We start from the raw sequence: 16,497 nt of genomic DNA, 5'->3' as shown, positions 1-16,497 counted from the left end.
TTTATAGAACTTAATAGTTTCTCGTGCAACTGTCAGAACAACTTGTTCTAAACAAGGGAGAAAAATGACAAAAAGAAAGCCTTCAAAAAGACTTACTGTGTAGTCACACCGCAAGGTTGATTGAGTTAGCTGGGCGAGTGGTTTCCCACGTGGGAAACCTGAGATCGATTCTCCTTACTAGTAGTCTCTCCAGTCAGAGCTTGTCGCACCGGGTATGCCTAATGCGGTTTATATCTCTTGTGTGATTTGTGAGTTATTGCATAGTGAGCTAGTTATCCAGTGCGCACCCGAAGAATAGCGGCGGCGGATTTCCTAAAAACTTTCCGAAAAAACAAAAACAAGGTCATATAGCCAACCTCATGACAAATAGTGTCAACTTGGATTATTAATTAGAACAGTAACTAGTACAACTTGGGGCGAATTGTTTTAATGGGAAACAAGGGGCCAAATGTAGATAATTGGCGGCCGAGTGACTCCAACTCTTGCCCAAGACCATATAACAACCCATCCCTCAACAAATGGGGAACACCTTAACAGAGAGACAGAGCTAGAATTTGAATTTTATAAATTCTCAATTTATCACGAACTCATAGTTTATCTTAGTTAGAATTAAGCTGAGTTCGTTCGAACCCGCGACTAATGCTCTTCCTCAACCCCTGCTTAAAACCCCCGCACGCTCGAACGAAGAAAAGAATTTCAAACTTAATGCAATTCTAAAAAATAGCTAGTTGTATACGGTTAAAATCGGGCCCACCCGATTTTTCTATTTGACCAAGGCCGGGAGTTTGCACCTAAGGATGGCCTCGTAACGGAATGGGCCATATCACGAGGATAGGGTACCGAGTTCAGAACTGAGGTACCTATCAAGATCGAAGCTAGTAGCGATCGAAGCAAAACAAGACAGACATCGAGCAAGATCGAAGATAGCACAATAACAATCTGGCGAGATATCTGTGACTGGTCGAGGATCACGGCGTAAATCTCGTTGACTGGTCGAGGATCATGGCGTAAATCTCGGAACGGATCAAATCAGAAATAGTTAATTAGATAATCATGGGATTTCCTTCTATAATTAGAGTTATACCATAAGTAGAACTCCTCTACTATATAAAGAGGAGTATTAACCATTTGTAAAGCACGTTTTGACAGACATAAAAAGCAATACAATTCTCTTTATTGTTCTCACCATTGTTATTCAGCTTGCTATACTTTCATAGTTCTTGCACCAATCAGTTCGAGGGTGTCCAAACGCGAGGGCTGAGTTTCATTCTAGCACTAGTTTACTTTACTTTATTGTTAATTTCTATTGCTCATCTTCACATTTATCAATTGGTATTAAGTGAAATCACGTGTCCTTAGAACCATATTATAAGTTTAATTATTATCCAATTTTAAGGCTAAACAGTTTGGCATCCACCGTGGAGCTAAGTATAATAGTGATTGCTTAATACAAATTTCAATAACACACACTGCTTTACACTTGTTCTCGCAAGAATCTTTGTTTTCAGGACAAACATATCAAACTCACAAGCAGCACCTACACATGGTGACAACAACCTTGGATTTCAAGGGGAAAACGACAACATAGCCGCCCCAGGAATCGAGGTGCCTCGGGCCGACCTCGAGGGAGTACTAATTGCAAATCCCATCGATGTCAGTTCACATGGTGGAGTTAGCCTCCAATTTGTATTCGAAATGTTGTAGGCTCAACAGGCCGCTATAGCACAAATACAAAATCAACACCGAACACCGAGTAGGATTTAACCAGACGTCATTCAAAAGACCGAGCCTGTGCCAGGAAGGTCGAATGCCAACGTATCGAGGACTGACCCTGCCATTATGAAAATGTTCGAGGAGCGCACTAAACAGATTGAATCGGGAGAAAATAAAATCAAGGCAAATGACAAAGAAGTAGAGACATATAACTCCCAGGTTGACCAAATACCAGGGGCGCCGCCTATTTTAAAAGGTATGGATTCAAAGAAATTTGTACAGAAGCCTTTCCCTCCGAGTGCGGCACCGAAACCCATTCCGAATGCCAGAAATTCCTAAGTACAACGGGACCAATGACCCTAAGGAGTATGTCACTTATTATACATGCGCAATAAAGGGAAATGACTTAGAAGACGATGAGATTGAATCTGTTCTACTGAAGAAATTTGGAGAAACCTTATCGAAAGGAGCAATGATATGGTATCACAATTTGCCGCCTAATTCCATCGATTCCTTCTCCATGCTTGCAGACTCCTTCGTAAATGCACATGCCGGAGCAATAAAGGTTGTGACTAGAAAATCGAACCTTTTCAAGATGAAACAAAAAGGCAATGAAATGTTGAGGGAATTTGTATCTCTGTTTCAGATGGAATGCATGGAACTACCACCGGTCACAGACGATTGGGCTTTTTAGGCCTTTACTCAAGGTTTGAACGAACGAAGTTTGGTGGCATCACGACAGCTAAAGAAGAATTTAATTGCATATCCTGCGGTAACCTGGGCCGATGTACATAATCGGTGCCAGTCGAAGATCAGGGTGGAGGATGATCAATTGGGGACCCCTTCCGAATCCGCTTATCCAAACAGGCCCGTCGGCAGATTTCAATGGGATATCGATAGAGAACCCCGATCGAGCAGAGATCGGAATCTACCATACAAAGCAGATCGTAGAAACAATGGCTCAAGATGCAATCCCATCCGAAATGATCGAAGGATCGATCGAAGACAGAGCTCTTGAGGGCTCATGAGAAAAAGTGGCTTCGATAAATATGCCAATCCCACAGAAGCACCACGACTGTCAGAATACAACTTCAGCGTCGACGCATCAGGTATTGTGTCAACCATTAGGAGAATCAAAGATACTAGATGGCTCAGACCCCTACAAACCGATCCATCACAAAGGAACCCCAATCAAACATGCAAATATCATGGTACACATGGTCATAAAACCGAAGACTGTAGACAACTAAGGGAAGAGGTGGCCCGTTTATTCAACGAGGGTCACCTTCGAGAATTCTTGAGCGACCGAGCTAAAAACCATTTCAGAGACAGAGACACAAACAAGAAGACCGAGCAGGAAGAACCACAGCACGTGATTCACATGATCGTTGGTGGGGTCGATATTCCACAAGGGCACGTGTTCAAACACACTAAAGTATCAATCACCAGAGAAAAATGAACTCGGGACTATGTGCTAGAAGGCACTTTATCATTCAATGATGAGGAAGCAGAATGGATTTCACAACCCCATAATGACACTTTGGTAATATCTATCCTTATGAATAAAATTCAGGTTAAACGTGTTTTAATTGATTCAGGAAGTTCGGCCAATATTATTCGATCGAAGGTCATGGAGCAGCTCGGCCTACAAGATCAGATCGTACCCGCAGCTCGGATTCTCAATGGCTTTAACATGGCAAGCGAAACAACTAAAGGTGAAATCATCCTACTAGTAAATGTAGCTGGAAATATTCAAGAAACAAAGTTCCATGTGATCGAAGGAGATATGAGATACAATTCACTGCTCAGAAGAACCTGGATTCACAATATGAGGGCGGTCCCCTCAACCCTTTACCAAATGCTGAAGTTCCCAACATCAGATGGAGTAAAAATGGTGTATGGGGAACAACATGCTTCCAAAAAGATGTTCGTGGTCGACGAAGTGATACCGATATCAACACTTTCGTCAACAAAATGATCGAAGTCCAAAGAAAAATAGGGAGCTAGATAGCAACCACAGCTACCAGCCTCGACTCAATCGGATAAGCAAGGAACGAACGAGGACGATGGTTATTGGATCCCTCGATCTTTCATAATCCCCGAGGATTCCGATGCCACCAAATTGACGGTCGAGAGCTGGAGCAAGTCGTACTGATCGAGTATCTACCCGATTGAAAGGTATACCTGGGTACGGGGTTAACCCCCGAGTTCAGGGAAAAACTCATTAAATTTCTTATCGATAATATGGATTGTTTATCTTGCTCCTATTTAGATATGACAGGGATCCCTCCGTAAATCGCTACACATCGACTAAGCTTGGACCCGAAGTTCCGCCCAGTAAAACAAAAGAGAAGACCCCAGTCCGAGGTAAAACATGCATTCATTAAGGTCGAGGTAACCAAACTTCTCAAAATAGGGTCCATTCGGGAGGTAAAATATCCCGAATGGTTAGCAAACATAGTCGTAGTCCCTAAAAAGGGATATAAACTTAGGATGTGCATAGACTATAAAGATTTAAACAAAACATGTCCTAAAGACTCTTTTCCTCTGCCGAATATCGATCGCATAATCGATGCCATGGCCATCCACGAGATCCTTAGTTTCATCGATACCTACTCCGGGTACAATCAAATACAAATGAACCCGGAGGATTAGGAAAAAACTTGGTTCATCATTAAGTACGACATCTATTGTTATAATGTAATGCCGTTTGGACTAAAAATTATCGGTGCCACATATCAACGCTTAGTAAGTCGAATGTTCGAAGAACAAATAGGTAAGTCAATGGAAGTTTATATTAACAATATGCTAGTTAAGTCCCTGCGAGCAGAGGACCATTTGACACAGTTGCATGAGACCTTTGATATACTAAGGAAATACAACATGAAACTCAACCCGGAGAAATGTGCATTCGGGGTTGGTTCGAGCAAGTTCCTCGGCTTTATGTATCAAATCGGGGTATCGAAATCAACCTCGATAAGATAAAGGCGACCAAATCAACACGGTTCAGAGATGTTCGATTTTCGTTATTAAACAGGCCTTCGAATATTTTCACAAACCGGTTAAAAAAGGCTACCTTCGGCTAAATTTCTAAGGGTCTCGATAATATCGACCCTCGAAAACCCTAATGGATACAAAGGCATTTGAACTCTCGAATTTTTTTTATGCTAAGGCATTACAAAATAAAGGGTCTCGATAATATCGACCCTTGAAAATCCTAATGGGTACGGAACCATTCGAACTCTCGAGCAAATCCTTTATTTTGTGTTAAAGCACAACAGAATTTATATAACGATAAACTTTTCAAGCCGAAAAGGGAGAGGGAGACATTATTTTGCTATGGACATATCGGCCTAATTCAAGAGCTGAAAGGGCCAATTTATTTTTGAGTTCAAAGAAATTATCCTCACTCAATTAAAACCTAAGGGTCACCCTAGTCCGAGTTCGAGCAAGTACTCACTCGATTATAAAAACTACACTAGTTCGGTTTCGATCAAATTACCTAAGCCTAGAAATTATGAACAAAACTTTCATAAGGAATAAGTAAAACAAAACTTTCACAAGGCATAAATGAAATAAAGACAAGTCGGAAAGGAAAGAGATCTTTATATATATGAGAATATTTACAAGGTCCGATCAAGATCCTATACAAAAGATCAAAAGTGAAAAATCCTAAGGTTCCTAATCTCCTTCGGGGCAGCTTCTTCTCCATTGAGGTCCTCCCCATTCTCGGACCCGCTTTTGCTGCCATCATCATCATCATCATCGAAAGTGGCCAGCACTCCAGCTTTGGCTTCATGCTTTCTAGCCTTTACTATCTTGTTTGGTAAGATTGAAACCTCGAGCGTGGATCTCCTTGAGGGTTTCCCTCCGAGATTGGCATTTGGCGAGTTCGGCAATCCAATATGCTCGAGTTTGAGCGGTATCGGTAGCCTCTCTCGCTTGGGCTTGAGTAGCTTCAGCATCAGCCCGGTAGACGGCCACGATCGCCTCAGCCTCGGCCTTTGCTTTTTCAGCTTCAGTTTTGGCCCTTGCAAGTTCGGAAGTCAACTGAGCCTCGAGCTCCCCTATCTTCTTTGCCTGAGCTGAACTATTTTCCTTCAGGCCTCAGAGCTGATTTTCGATCGATGACAATTGGGCCTGAACAATCTCTTTTTCTGCAGCAAGACGGTCCATACCTTCTTTCCACCCCAAATACTCCGCCTTTATCGTACTGGTCTCCTCGTGGAACTGCTCGATCCTCTCAATCTTCTGTTGTAGCTGTGAGACTGAAATATTAGCCACCGTTCCTGAATCAAGCCCATGGGTTTTTAAAATTTTCATTACCTACCCGATCAGGTCTGTCTGGTCTTGGTGAGCCTTGGCCAACTCGGCTCGAAGATCCTTGATCTCTTCCTCTTTTTGCCCACTAAGAAGTTTGAGGGCATTTCTCTCCTTCGAAAGCCCTCGGAAGTCAGCCTCACATCGGCTTAGCTCTGCCCAAAACTTAAAGCCTCCTGATGAAGAGCTAAAGCCTATATGAAAAAGAGAAAAAGTTATGAAGAAAATAGAAGAATATGACATCAACAAAGGGAATCGAGACCTACCCGATTCAAGGCTCATTGAGCCTTGAAGAAAAGATCCGATGCGACACCCGGGCTGGCAGCATCCTCGATGCCTGTAAACAAATCGCGGAAGGGGTCCTCTCCCTCATGAGCTCCGTCTACCTTGAGGGTCCCCAAAGCTCGGGCTTCCCGAATCGCCCTTTCAGAAAATGTAGGGAGAGTGGGCGAGTCTCTGATTACTATTGCCCCAAGTGAGTCACTTGGGGCGTTCTCCTCAGTTCGGAGGGCTTCAGGGCTGGTCCCTTCAGATATACCCACCGTTTGTTCACTTTGGTTGGAGGCATCCTCGATTTTCAACAACTCGGGGACTTTTCCCGAGTCATTCTCCGATATCCCCTCAGTTCGAGGCGGAGCCTCATCAACCGCCATCGATCCAGCCTCCTTTTGGGCATCGATGGTTTTCTTTACCCAGGCGACCAGTATGAATCCGTCATTTTTTTCTTCTTCGTCTTCATCCCTTATATGCCGAACAGATTCTTCAGTCAGAGGGATGATGTTCTTCCTCGGCTTATGAGCCATCCTTTTCTTAAGTTCTGGATCCTCAGAGGCAGAGGCCTTTTTTATCTTGTTGTCCTTCGCCAGTTTTGAAACCGGGGCCGAAGTCTTTTCCTCGCCAGATGGGGGCCTCATGACCGCATCTTTGCCCAGGCCTACATGCAAGAAAATTGGTTAAGTATAAGAGAGACATTTTGATCAAATCATCAGATATATGAAAAGGAGGCCTACCATGATTTTTGGCCTCCCATCGGCCCTTTAATAAATCACGCCATGAGCGCTCGACATACATAAAGCTCGAGGCCAGGTCCCGAACCCAGCTCTCGAGATAGGAATTGCACGAGTCATCCAAGCAACCGCTACATCACGAAAAGGGATATCGATAAGAAGAAGTAAAGGGGAAAAACAATAAATAAGAACTAACAGTGGGATTATACTTACGCTTCATATTCCATCTCTAATGATATGGTATCTTCTCGGCCGGGATTAGGTCGGAAGTCCTCACTCGAACACACCAGCCAATCCAGCCTCGGTCCTTTTGCTCGTCTATGCTCGAGAACAGCATATTGGTGGCCCGATGTTGGAGTTTTTTTAACCTACCTCGATAGAGACGGGGGCTATATAACCTAATGAGGTGGTCGAGGGTGAGAGTCATCCCCTCGACTTTGCTCACGAAGAATCGGAGCAGAATAAAAATTCGCCAAAAAGAAGGATGGATTTGGCCTGGGGTTATTTGATACTGACGATAAAAATCAACGACGATGGGGACGATGGGGCCTAGCGTGAAAGGGTAAGTGTAAATACTTAAAAACCCTTCTACATGGGTAGTTATGTCCTCTTCAGTGGTAAGGATCACCACCTCTTTATCCCCCCCAGTTACAATCTTTCTTTACCCGCTCGAGGTATTTCTCTGTTATTGAGCATAATTATCTTTAGGCTCGCATCGACCTGGAACTGACGAAGCCTTATCGGTTTTGAAATTGGAGTTTAACACGCAACCCTGGGAATACACTCTTCAATACGGGGTTCCACCGCATTTTTTCGCCAGCCGGTTGAGAAGATGAAGCAACTTCTTTTTGTGGTACCGTATTTGAGTTTTTGCCATTTTTTGTATGAGTTTGAAGAAAGAAGGAAGTAGTAGGACTTGGTGTTTTCAGAAGGGGTTAACAACAAAACCTGAGGATTTCATAAAATGGAGAAACTTGAGAGAGGTAAAGGCTTTGGAGAAGAAAGTGAAAGTAAAATTTGAATCAATGAAGAGAGGGCCTATTTATGGGATTTACAGCGACGGTTCAAAAGTACTAGTGGCCGACCACCAACTGACGCTCATTAATGACTTGGGGAACCGTACTGACGGGTCATTTTCGGTCATTTACGAGGATGACATCATGACAATGATGACGTCATGATAGGTCAAGCTAGAGAATCGAAGACTCGGTTCGTTCCTTGTCATTATATTTCAAAATACGAAGGCACTATCTGTATACGGTTAAAATTGGGCCCACCCGATTTTTCTATTTGACCAAGACGGGGAGTTTGCATCGAAGGATGGCCTTGTAACGGAATAGGCCATATCACGAGGATAGGGTACCGAGTTCAGAACCGAGGTACCTGATAAGATCGAAGCTAGTAGGGATCGAAGCCAAACAAGACAGACATCGAGCAAGATTGAAGATAGCACAATAACAGTTTGGCGAGATATCCGTGACTGGTCGAGGATCACGGCGTAAATCTCGGTGACTGGTCTAGGATCATGGCGTAAATATCGGAACGGATCAAATCAAAAACGGTTAATTAGCTAATCATGGGATTTCCTTCTATAATTAGAGTTATACCATAAGTAGAACTCATCTACTATATAAAGGAGAGTATTAACCATTTGGTTAAACACCTTTTGATAGACATAAAAAAGCAATACAATTCTCTTTATTGTTCTTACAATTGTTATTCAGCTTGCTATACTTTCATAGTTCTTGCACCAATCAGTTCGAGGATGTCCAAACTCGAGGGATGAGTTTCATTCTAGCACTAGTTTACTTTACTTTATTGTTAATTTCTATTGTTCATCTTCACATTTATCATTTGGTATTAGGTGAAATCACGTGTCCTTAGAACTATATTTTAAGTTTAATTGTTATCCAATTTTAAGGGTAACACTAGTCTTGAAATATGAATTATTCCGAGAGTCTATGACCATATAAGGAGATAAAGAATCATAATTCCGCCAATATGAGAATAATGCTATTGTTAACTTCTATCGAAGAAAGGATAAGATGGATCGTGAAAGAAACGTGTTTCCCATAAAGTTTAATTTTCTCAACTTTATTTATGTATTGCATATCATTACTTCCTTAATTATTTTTGGTGAAGTCCATACTAAGGTACACTTACAATGTAATGATCTCGTATCACATGTTGTATTTAGGAATAATATGTCTTTTATAGTATAAGTGTTTGCATGAAGATAAGTATGAAATTCACTTATAAAAATACATGTTAAACATAAGCAGAAATGAATAAATAGCTGAACATATATTTAATTAAAACTTGAATAAGAGTTTTTGAAGTTATGTTAAAAAATAATATTTGAAAGTTTAAATTGTGTTTGGACATACATTTTATTTGAAAAAAAATATTTAAGTTTTGTGAATGAAATAAAAAATTTCACCCAAAAACTATCATAATTCAACTTTTGGGAATTTGAAAAAAAAAATTCAACTTGAAAAATAGTAGCCAAAATCAATGGCCAAACGGGAGGAGCATGAATAACTAATAGGATTATGTATAATCGCTGATACATAAGATTACCATGTTCAAGATCCCGGTATATATACTACGGACAAAGGTTATTTCTATACTCAACTTAATCAAAGATCTTAGGTTCAAACTCTAAAAATGATAAACCTTTTTATAAGAACCCGTTTTCTTATACAGTCAAACCTTTCGATAACAACCTCGTTTGTTCCGATATTTTTTGGCTGCTATAGTGAAGTGCTGTTAAAGAAAACATATATTATAACATAATATAAAAAATCGGTTCCATGAAAAACTTGATTTTTATAATGAAACGCTGTTATATACAGATGCTGTTATAGAGATGTGTGACTGTAGTGGAACCTTTGCAACACGAATTAGAGTGTGTGAATGTCGAGAATTAGCGTAGAAGGTTAGTAGGTAGTCGTGCATCTCCCTTGTCCTTACTAGTAATATCAATATTAGTCTAGTATTTTCTTATTTTCAGCTTTTTTCTTACTACCCACTGGTTCTTTCGCTTCGATTACCTTATTACCTTGCTGGTATTATTGCTTATTTCTACTGCTTTTTCATCCTTCTTTGAGTCGAGGGTCTATCAGAAACATTCTCTCTACCTTCTCAATATAAGGGTAAGATCTACATAAATATTATTCTTCCCAGACCCCAGCGGCATAGCCAGAATTTTTATTAAGGGGTGTCAAAATATATAAAAGTAAATATATCAGGAAATTAAGGAAAGTCAATACATAGTATATATACATATAAAAGAAATTAGCTACTTACACAGTGTATTTTTCCGCGAAGGGGTGTCAAACAAGGTGGCTCCGCCATTGCCAGACCCCAATTTTGGACACTGAGTTTGTTATTATTGTTATTGATCACACAATTGGCAGAAACATGATTTCGAATGTTCAGGTCTTACCGCCATCCAAAAGAAAAGATATTTTTACGTGTTTGGCCGAGAAGAAAGAATCATGGCCGCTTGTAAAAATGCATGTTGCAGACATATACATAATTAAAATGAAGTGTCCTTGCTCTAGCAATAGAATTTAAACTATTATAAGAGGTAATCACCAAATTCAATAAAGATAAAAAGAAAGAAACTTCTGTGGTGTTGCGATATCCTAAGATTACTTAATATTATAGATATAGAATATCTCAGAAAGTTTCAAAATGTGCATTAAGCATTCAGCAAAATGTTAAATAATACTTATGTAAATATGTACTCCCTTCGTTTCAATCATGTGTTTTACTTTCCTTTTAAATCCGCTCAGCAAAGAATGCCACCAACATTTAATAATTTTTTAATTCCGAAATTCTGATTTTTTCATTAATGAGACTTCTGTATAAATATTTAAGATCATAAAATTCAAAGAAATATGTTACATGAATATTTAAACATTTATAGCATTCGTTTGCAGACGCAAAATGTCAAAAATGAAAATAACTACTGGAGTAGTAATAGATTGAAGAAGTAAATAAACCTTGGGTAATTGGAGCAGCCGCCTTAGACATCTGCCTTGCATCAGCTTGTGAGGATATTACAATTAGCAAAATAGCCAAAGGAAGGCAAAGAAAAAGGTTATTTTTGGAAAACATTTTGATGAGCTATTTGGAGTTTCAATATTTTGCTGTAAAAAGGAAAACAATGTTTCTCCCCTATTTATAGAACTTAATAGTTTCTCGTGCAACTGTCAGAACAACTTGTTCTAAACAAGGGAGAAAATTGACAAAAAGAAAGCCTTCACAAAGACTTACCGTGAAGTCACACCGAGAGGTGATTGAGTTAGTTGGGTGAGTGATTTTCCCACGTAGAAAATCTGAGATCGATTTCCCTCACACCAGCAGTCTCCCCAGTCAGAGCTCGTCGCACCGGGCGTGCCTAATGTGGTTTATATCTCTTGTGTGATTTGCGAGTTATTATACAGTGAACTAGTTATCCAGTGCGCACCCGAAGAATAGCGACAACGCGTTTCCTAGGAATTTTCCGAAAAATCAAAAACAAGGTCATATAGCCAACCTCATGACAAATAGTATCAACTTGGATTATTAATTAGAACAGTAACTAGTACAACTTGGGGCGAATTGTTTTAATGGGAAACAATGGGCCAAATGTAGATAATTGGCGGCCGAGTGACTCCAACTCTTGCCCAAGACCATATAACAACCCATCCCTCAACAAATGGGGGACACCTTAACAGAGAGACAGAGCTAGGATTTGATTTTTATAAATTTTCAATTTATTACGAACTCATAGTTTATCTTAGTTAGATTTAAGCTGAGTTCGTTAGAACCCGCGACTAATGCTCTTCCTCAACCCCTGCTTAACACCTCCGCACGCTCGAATGAAGAAATGAATTTTAAACTTAATTCAATTCTAAAAAATAGCTAGTTCTATACGGTTAAAATCGGGCCCACCCGATTTTTCTATTTGACCAAGACCGGGAGTTTGCACCGAAGGATGGCCTCGTAACGGAATGGGCCATATCACGAGGATAGGGTACCGAGTTCAGAACTGAGGTACCTATCAAGATCGATTCTAGTAGCAATGAAGCAAAACAAGACAGACATCGAGCAAGATCGAAGATAGCACAATAACAGTCTGGCGAGATATCTGTGACTAGTCGAGGATCACGACATAAATCTCGTTGACTGGTCGAGGATCATGGCGTAAATCTCGGAACGGATCAAATCAGAAACGGTTAATTAGATAATCATGGGATTTCCTTCTATAATTAGAGTTATACCATAAGTATAACTCCTCTACTATATAAAGAGGAGTATTAACCATTTGTAAAGCACGTTTTGACAGACATAAAAAGCAATACAATTCTCTTTATTGTTCTCACCATTGTTATTCAGCTTGCTATACTTTCATAGTTCTTGCACCAATCAGTTCGAGGGTGTCCAAACGCGAGGGTTGAGTTTCATTCTAGCACTAATTTGTTTTACTTTATTGTTAATTTCTATTGCTCATCTTCACATTTATCAATTGGTATTAAGTGAAATCACGTGTCCTTAGAACCATATTATAAGTTTAATTATTATCCAATTTTAAGGCTAAACAGTTTGGCGTCCACCGTGGAGCTAAGGATAATAGTGATTGCTTAATATTAATTTCAATAACACACACTGCTTTACACTTGTTCTCGTAAGAATCTTTGTTTTCAGGACAAACATATCAAACTCACAAGCAGCACCTACACATGGTGACAACAACCTTGGATTTCAAGGGGAAAACGACAACATAGCCGCCCCAGGAATCGAGGTGCCTCGGGCCGACCTCGAGGGAGTACCAATTGCAAATCCCATCGATGTCAGTTCACATGTCGTCCTAAATGCAAATTTCGGCATTGAGCCCGAAGGTAGTATACACAGGGAAGTTCGATCAGGTGGTCGAGGTACACAGGGCATAGAAGATGGTGGAGTTAGCCTCCAATTTATATTCGAAATGTTGTAGGCTCAACAGGCCTCTATAGCACAAATACAAAATCAACACCGAACACCGAGTAGGATTGAACAAGAAGTCATTCAAAGGACCGAGCCTGTGCCGGAAAGGTCGAATGCCAACGAATCGAGGACTGACCCTGCCATTATGAAAATGTTCGAGGAGCTCACTAAACAGATTGAATCGGGAGAAAATAAAATTAAGGCAAATGACAAAGAAGTAGAGACATATAACTCCCAGGTTGACCAAATACTGGGGGCGCCGCCGATTTTAAAAGGTATGGATTCGAAGATATTTGTACAGAAGCCTTTCCCTCCGAGTGCGGCATCGAAACCCATTTCGAATGCCAGAAATTCCTAAGTACAATGGGACCACTGACCTTAATGAGCATGTCACTTCTTATACATGCGCAATAAAGGGAAATGACTTAGAAGACGATGAGATTGAATCTATTCTACTGAAGAAATTTGGAGAAACCTTATCGAAAGGAGCAATGATATGGTATCACAATTTGCCGCCTAATTCCATCGATTCCTTCTCCATGCTTGCAGACTCCTTCGTAAATGCACATACCGGAGCAATAAAGGTTGCGACTAGAAAATCGAACCTCTTCAAGATGAAACAAAAAGGAAATGAAATGTTGAGGGAATTTGTATCTCTGTTTCAGATGGAATACATGGAACTACCACCGGTCACAGACGATTGGGCTATTTAGGCCTTTACTCAAGGTTTGAACGAACGAAGTTCGGTGGCATCACAGGAACCTGAGACGTCTGTTACTGTACCAGCCCTCCAGGAGACTCTCGCCTAGTTTTTAAGCATGTTCAGCACTTTGGCTCAGGTAGGGTTGATAACACTTGCTATTGCCACATCTCAGGCTGGGGGAGGAGCACAGACTCCCGCTTCCTGTACCCCAGAGCAGCGGGTCCAGGTCGACCAGGTTCTAGAGGTCATACTAATGCAGCGGTAGCCCCAGTTCAGCCCGAGGTTAGGGCAGCAGTTTCTGAGGAGGAGGAGCTCAGGCTCGAGAAGTATAAAAAGTATCACCCTCCTACTTTTAGTGTCTTGGTGTTAGAGGATGCCCAGGGTTTTCTCAAGGAGTGCCACCATATCCACCATACTATGGGTGTTGCGGAGTCTAGTGAGGTTTCTTTCACTATGTTCTAGCTTAAAGGAGCGGCCTATCAGTGGTCGAGGCAGCTTCGCTCACTTGGACTCAGTTCTCAGATATGTTTTTGTTGGATTATGTTCCCAGAGCCTCAGAGATGTGTGGATCGCAGAGTTTGAGCAGTTGCGCCAGGGTTATATAACCGTGTCGGAGTATGCGATCTGGTTCCGTGATTTGGCTAGGCATGCACCAGCCTTGTTTTATACTGTTCGAGAGAGGGTTCGTCAATTTATCGAGGGGCTCAACCCTATTATCAGATTTAGCATAGCCCGAGAGTTGGAGATGTACATCGCATACCAGCAGGTAGTAGGGATTGCTAGGAGATTGGAGGGTATGCTAACTCGGAATAGAGAGGAGAGGGAGGCAAAGAGGTATCGAGAGTCTGGCAAATACAGTGGGACACGTGCCCCAGTTGCAGTTGGTCATGGTAGGGGCTATGTGAGTCGCCCTGTAGCTAAAGAAGAATTTACTTGAATATCTTGCGGTAACCTGGGCCGATGTACATAATCGGTACCAGTCAAAGATCAGGGTCGAGGATGATCAATTGGGGACCCCTTCCGAATCCGCTTATCCAAACAGGCCCGTCGGCAGATTTCAAAGGGATATCGATAGAGAACCCCGATCGAGCAGAGATCAGTATCTATCATACAACGCATATCGTAAAAACAACGGCTCAAGACGCAATCCCATCCGAAATGATCTAAGGATCGATCGAAGACAGAGCTCTCGAGGGCTCATGAGCAAAAGTGGCTTCGATAAATATGCCAATCCCACAGAAGCACCATGACTGTCAGAATACAACTTCAGCGTCGACGCATCAGGTATTGTGTCAGCCATTAGGAGAATCAAAGATACTAGATGGCCCAGACCCCTACAAACCGATCCATCACAAAGGAACCCCAATCAAACATGCAAATATCATGGTACACATGGTCATAAAACCGAAGACTGTAGACAACTAAGGGAAGAGGTGGCCCGTTTATTCAACGATAGTCACCTTCGAGAATTCTTGAGCGACCGAGCTAAAAACCATTTCAGAGACAGAGACACAAACAGGAAGAACGAGCAGGAAAAACCACAACACGTGATTCACATGATCGTTGGTGGGGTCGATATTCCACAAGGGCCCGTGTTCAAATACACTAAAGTATCAATCACCAGAGAAAAATGAACTCGGGACTATGTGCTAGAAGGCACTTTATCATTCAATGATGAGGAAGCAGAATGGATTTTACAACCCCATAATGACACTTTGGTAATATCTATCCTTATGAATAAAAGTCAGGTTAAACGTGTTTTAATTGATTCAGGAAGTTCGGCCAATATTATTCGATCGAAGGTCATGGAGCAGCTCGGCCTACAAGATCAGAATGTACCCGCAGCTCGGATTCTCAATGGCTTTAACATGGCAAGCGAAACAACTAAAGGTGAAATCATCCTCCTAGTAAATGTAGCCGGAATTATTCAAGAAACAAAGTTCCATGTGATCGAAGGAGATATGAGATATAATGCACTGCTCAGAAGAACCTGGATTCACAATATGAGGGCGGTCCCCTCAACCCTTCACCAAATGCTGAAGTTTACAACATCAGATGGAGTAAAAATGGTGTATGGGGAACAACATGCTTCCAAAAAGATGTTCGCGGTCGACGAAGTGATACCGATATCGACACTTTCATAAGATTTTTTGAAGTTATGTTAAAAAATAATATTTGAAAGTTGAAATTGTGTTTGGACATACATTTTATTTGAAAAAAAATATTTAAGTTTTGTGAGTTAGGTAAAAAATTTCACCCAAAAACTCTCATAAATCAACTTTTGGGAATTTGAAAAAAGAAAATTCAACTTGAAAAATAGTAGCCAAAATCAATGGCCAAACGGGAGGAGCATGAATAACTAATAGGATTATGTATAATCGCTGATACATAAGATTACCATGTTCAAGATCCCGGTATATATACTATGGACAAAGGTTATTTCTATACTCAACTTAATCAAAGATCTTAGGTTCGAACTCTAAAAATGATAAACCTTTTTATAAGAACCCGTTTTCTTATACAGTCAAATCTTTCGATAACAACCTCGTTTGTTCCGATATTTTTTGGCTGCTATAGTGAAGTGCTGTTAAAGAAAACATATATTATAACATAATATAAAAGTCGGTTCCATGAAAAACTTGATTTTTATAATGAAACGCTGTTATATACAGATGCTGTTATAGAGATGTGTGACTGTAGTGGAACCTTTGCAACACGAATTAGATTTAATCGGATTTGGTTTCAGATATCAAGTGGCTAAAGAAAAATACAGTACAG

The 16,497-nt window shown here is 40.9% G+C and overlaps 1 protein-coding gene across 2 annotated transcripts; it reads right to left on the bottom strand.

Moving 5' to 3' along the window:
* Positions 1 to 5,009: 5,009 nt before the first annotated feature.
* Positions 5,010 to 11,332, bottom strand: LOC142179275 (uncharacterized). 2 transcript variants are annotated; one of them, XR_012707325.1, is made up of 5 exons: positions 7,254 to 11,332; positions 7,044 to 7,171; positions 6,300 to 6,967; positions 6,044 to 6,227; positions 5,015 to 5,973 (listed from the first exon to the last, which is right to left on the bottom strand). XR_012707325.1 is itself a non-coding variant. In XM_075248986.1 (4 exons), the coding sequence occupies exons 1-3, from the start codon at positions 7,265 to 7,267 to the stop codon at positions 6,312 to 6,314; spliced, it is 798 nt and encodes a 265-aa protein (XP_075105087.1). In that variant the 5' UTR covers positions 7,268 to 11,332; the 3' UTR covers positions 5,010 to 6,227; positions 6,300 to 6,311. The 2 variants fall into 2 exon arrangements, 1 of the variants encoding a protein (XP_075105087.1); XM_075248986.1 differs by having other exon boundaries at positions 5,010 to 6,227.
* Between the last annotated feature and the right edge of the window lie 5,165 nt (positions 11,333 to 16,497).

The sequence above is a fragment of the Nicotiana tabacum genome, unplaced genomic scaffold, assembly GCF_000715075.1.
Source record: "Nicotiana tabacum cultivar K326 unplaced genomic scaffold, ASM71507v2 Un00480, whole genome shotgun sequence".
In the NCBI taxonomy this organism is placed as follows: domain Eukaryota; kingdom Viridiplantae; phylum Streptophyta; class Magnoliopsida; order Solanales; family Solanaceae; genus Nicotiana; species Nicotiana tabacum.
The sequence above is the reverse complement of the archived record's forward strand: the minus strand, read 5'-3'. Positions and strand labels throughout refer to the sequence as shown.

Coding starts and splice junctions, on each gene's coding strand:
- LOC142179275 (XM_075248986.1), bottom strand. Junction 6,968..7,043: donor ATGGGAGGCCAAAAATCATG/GTAGGCCTCCTT, acceptor TCTTGCATGTAG/GCCTGGGCAAAGATGCGGTC.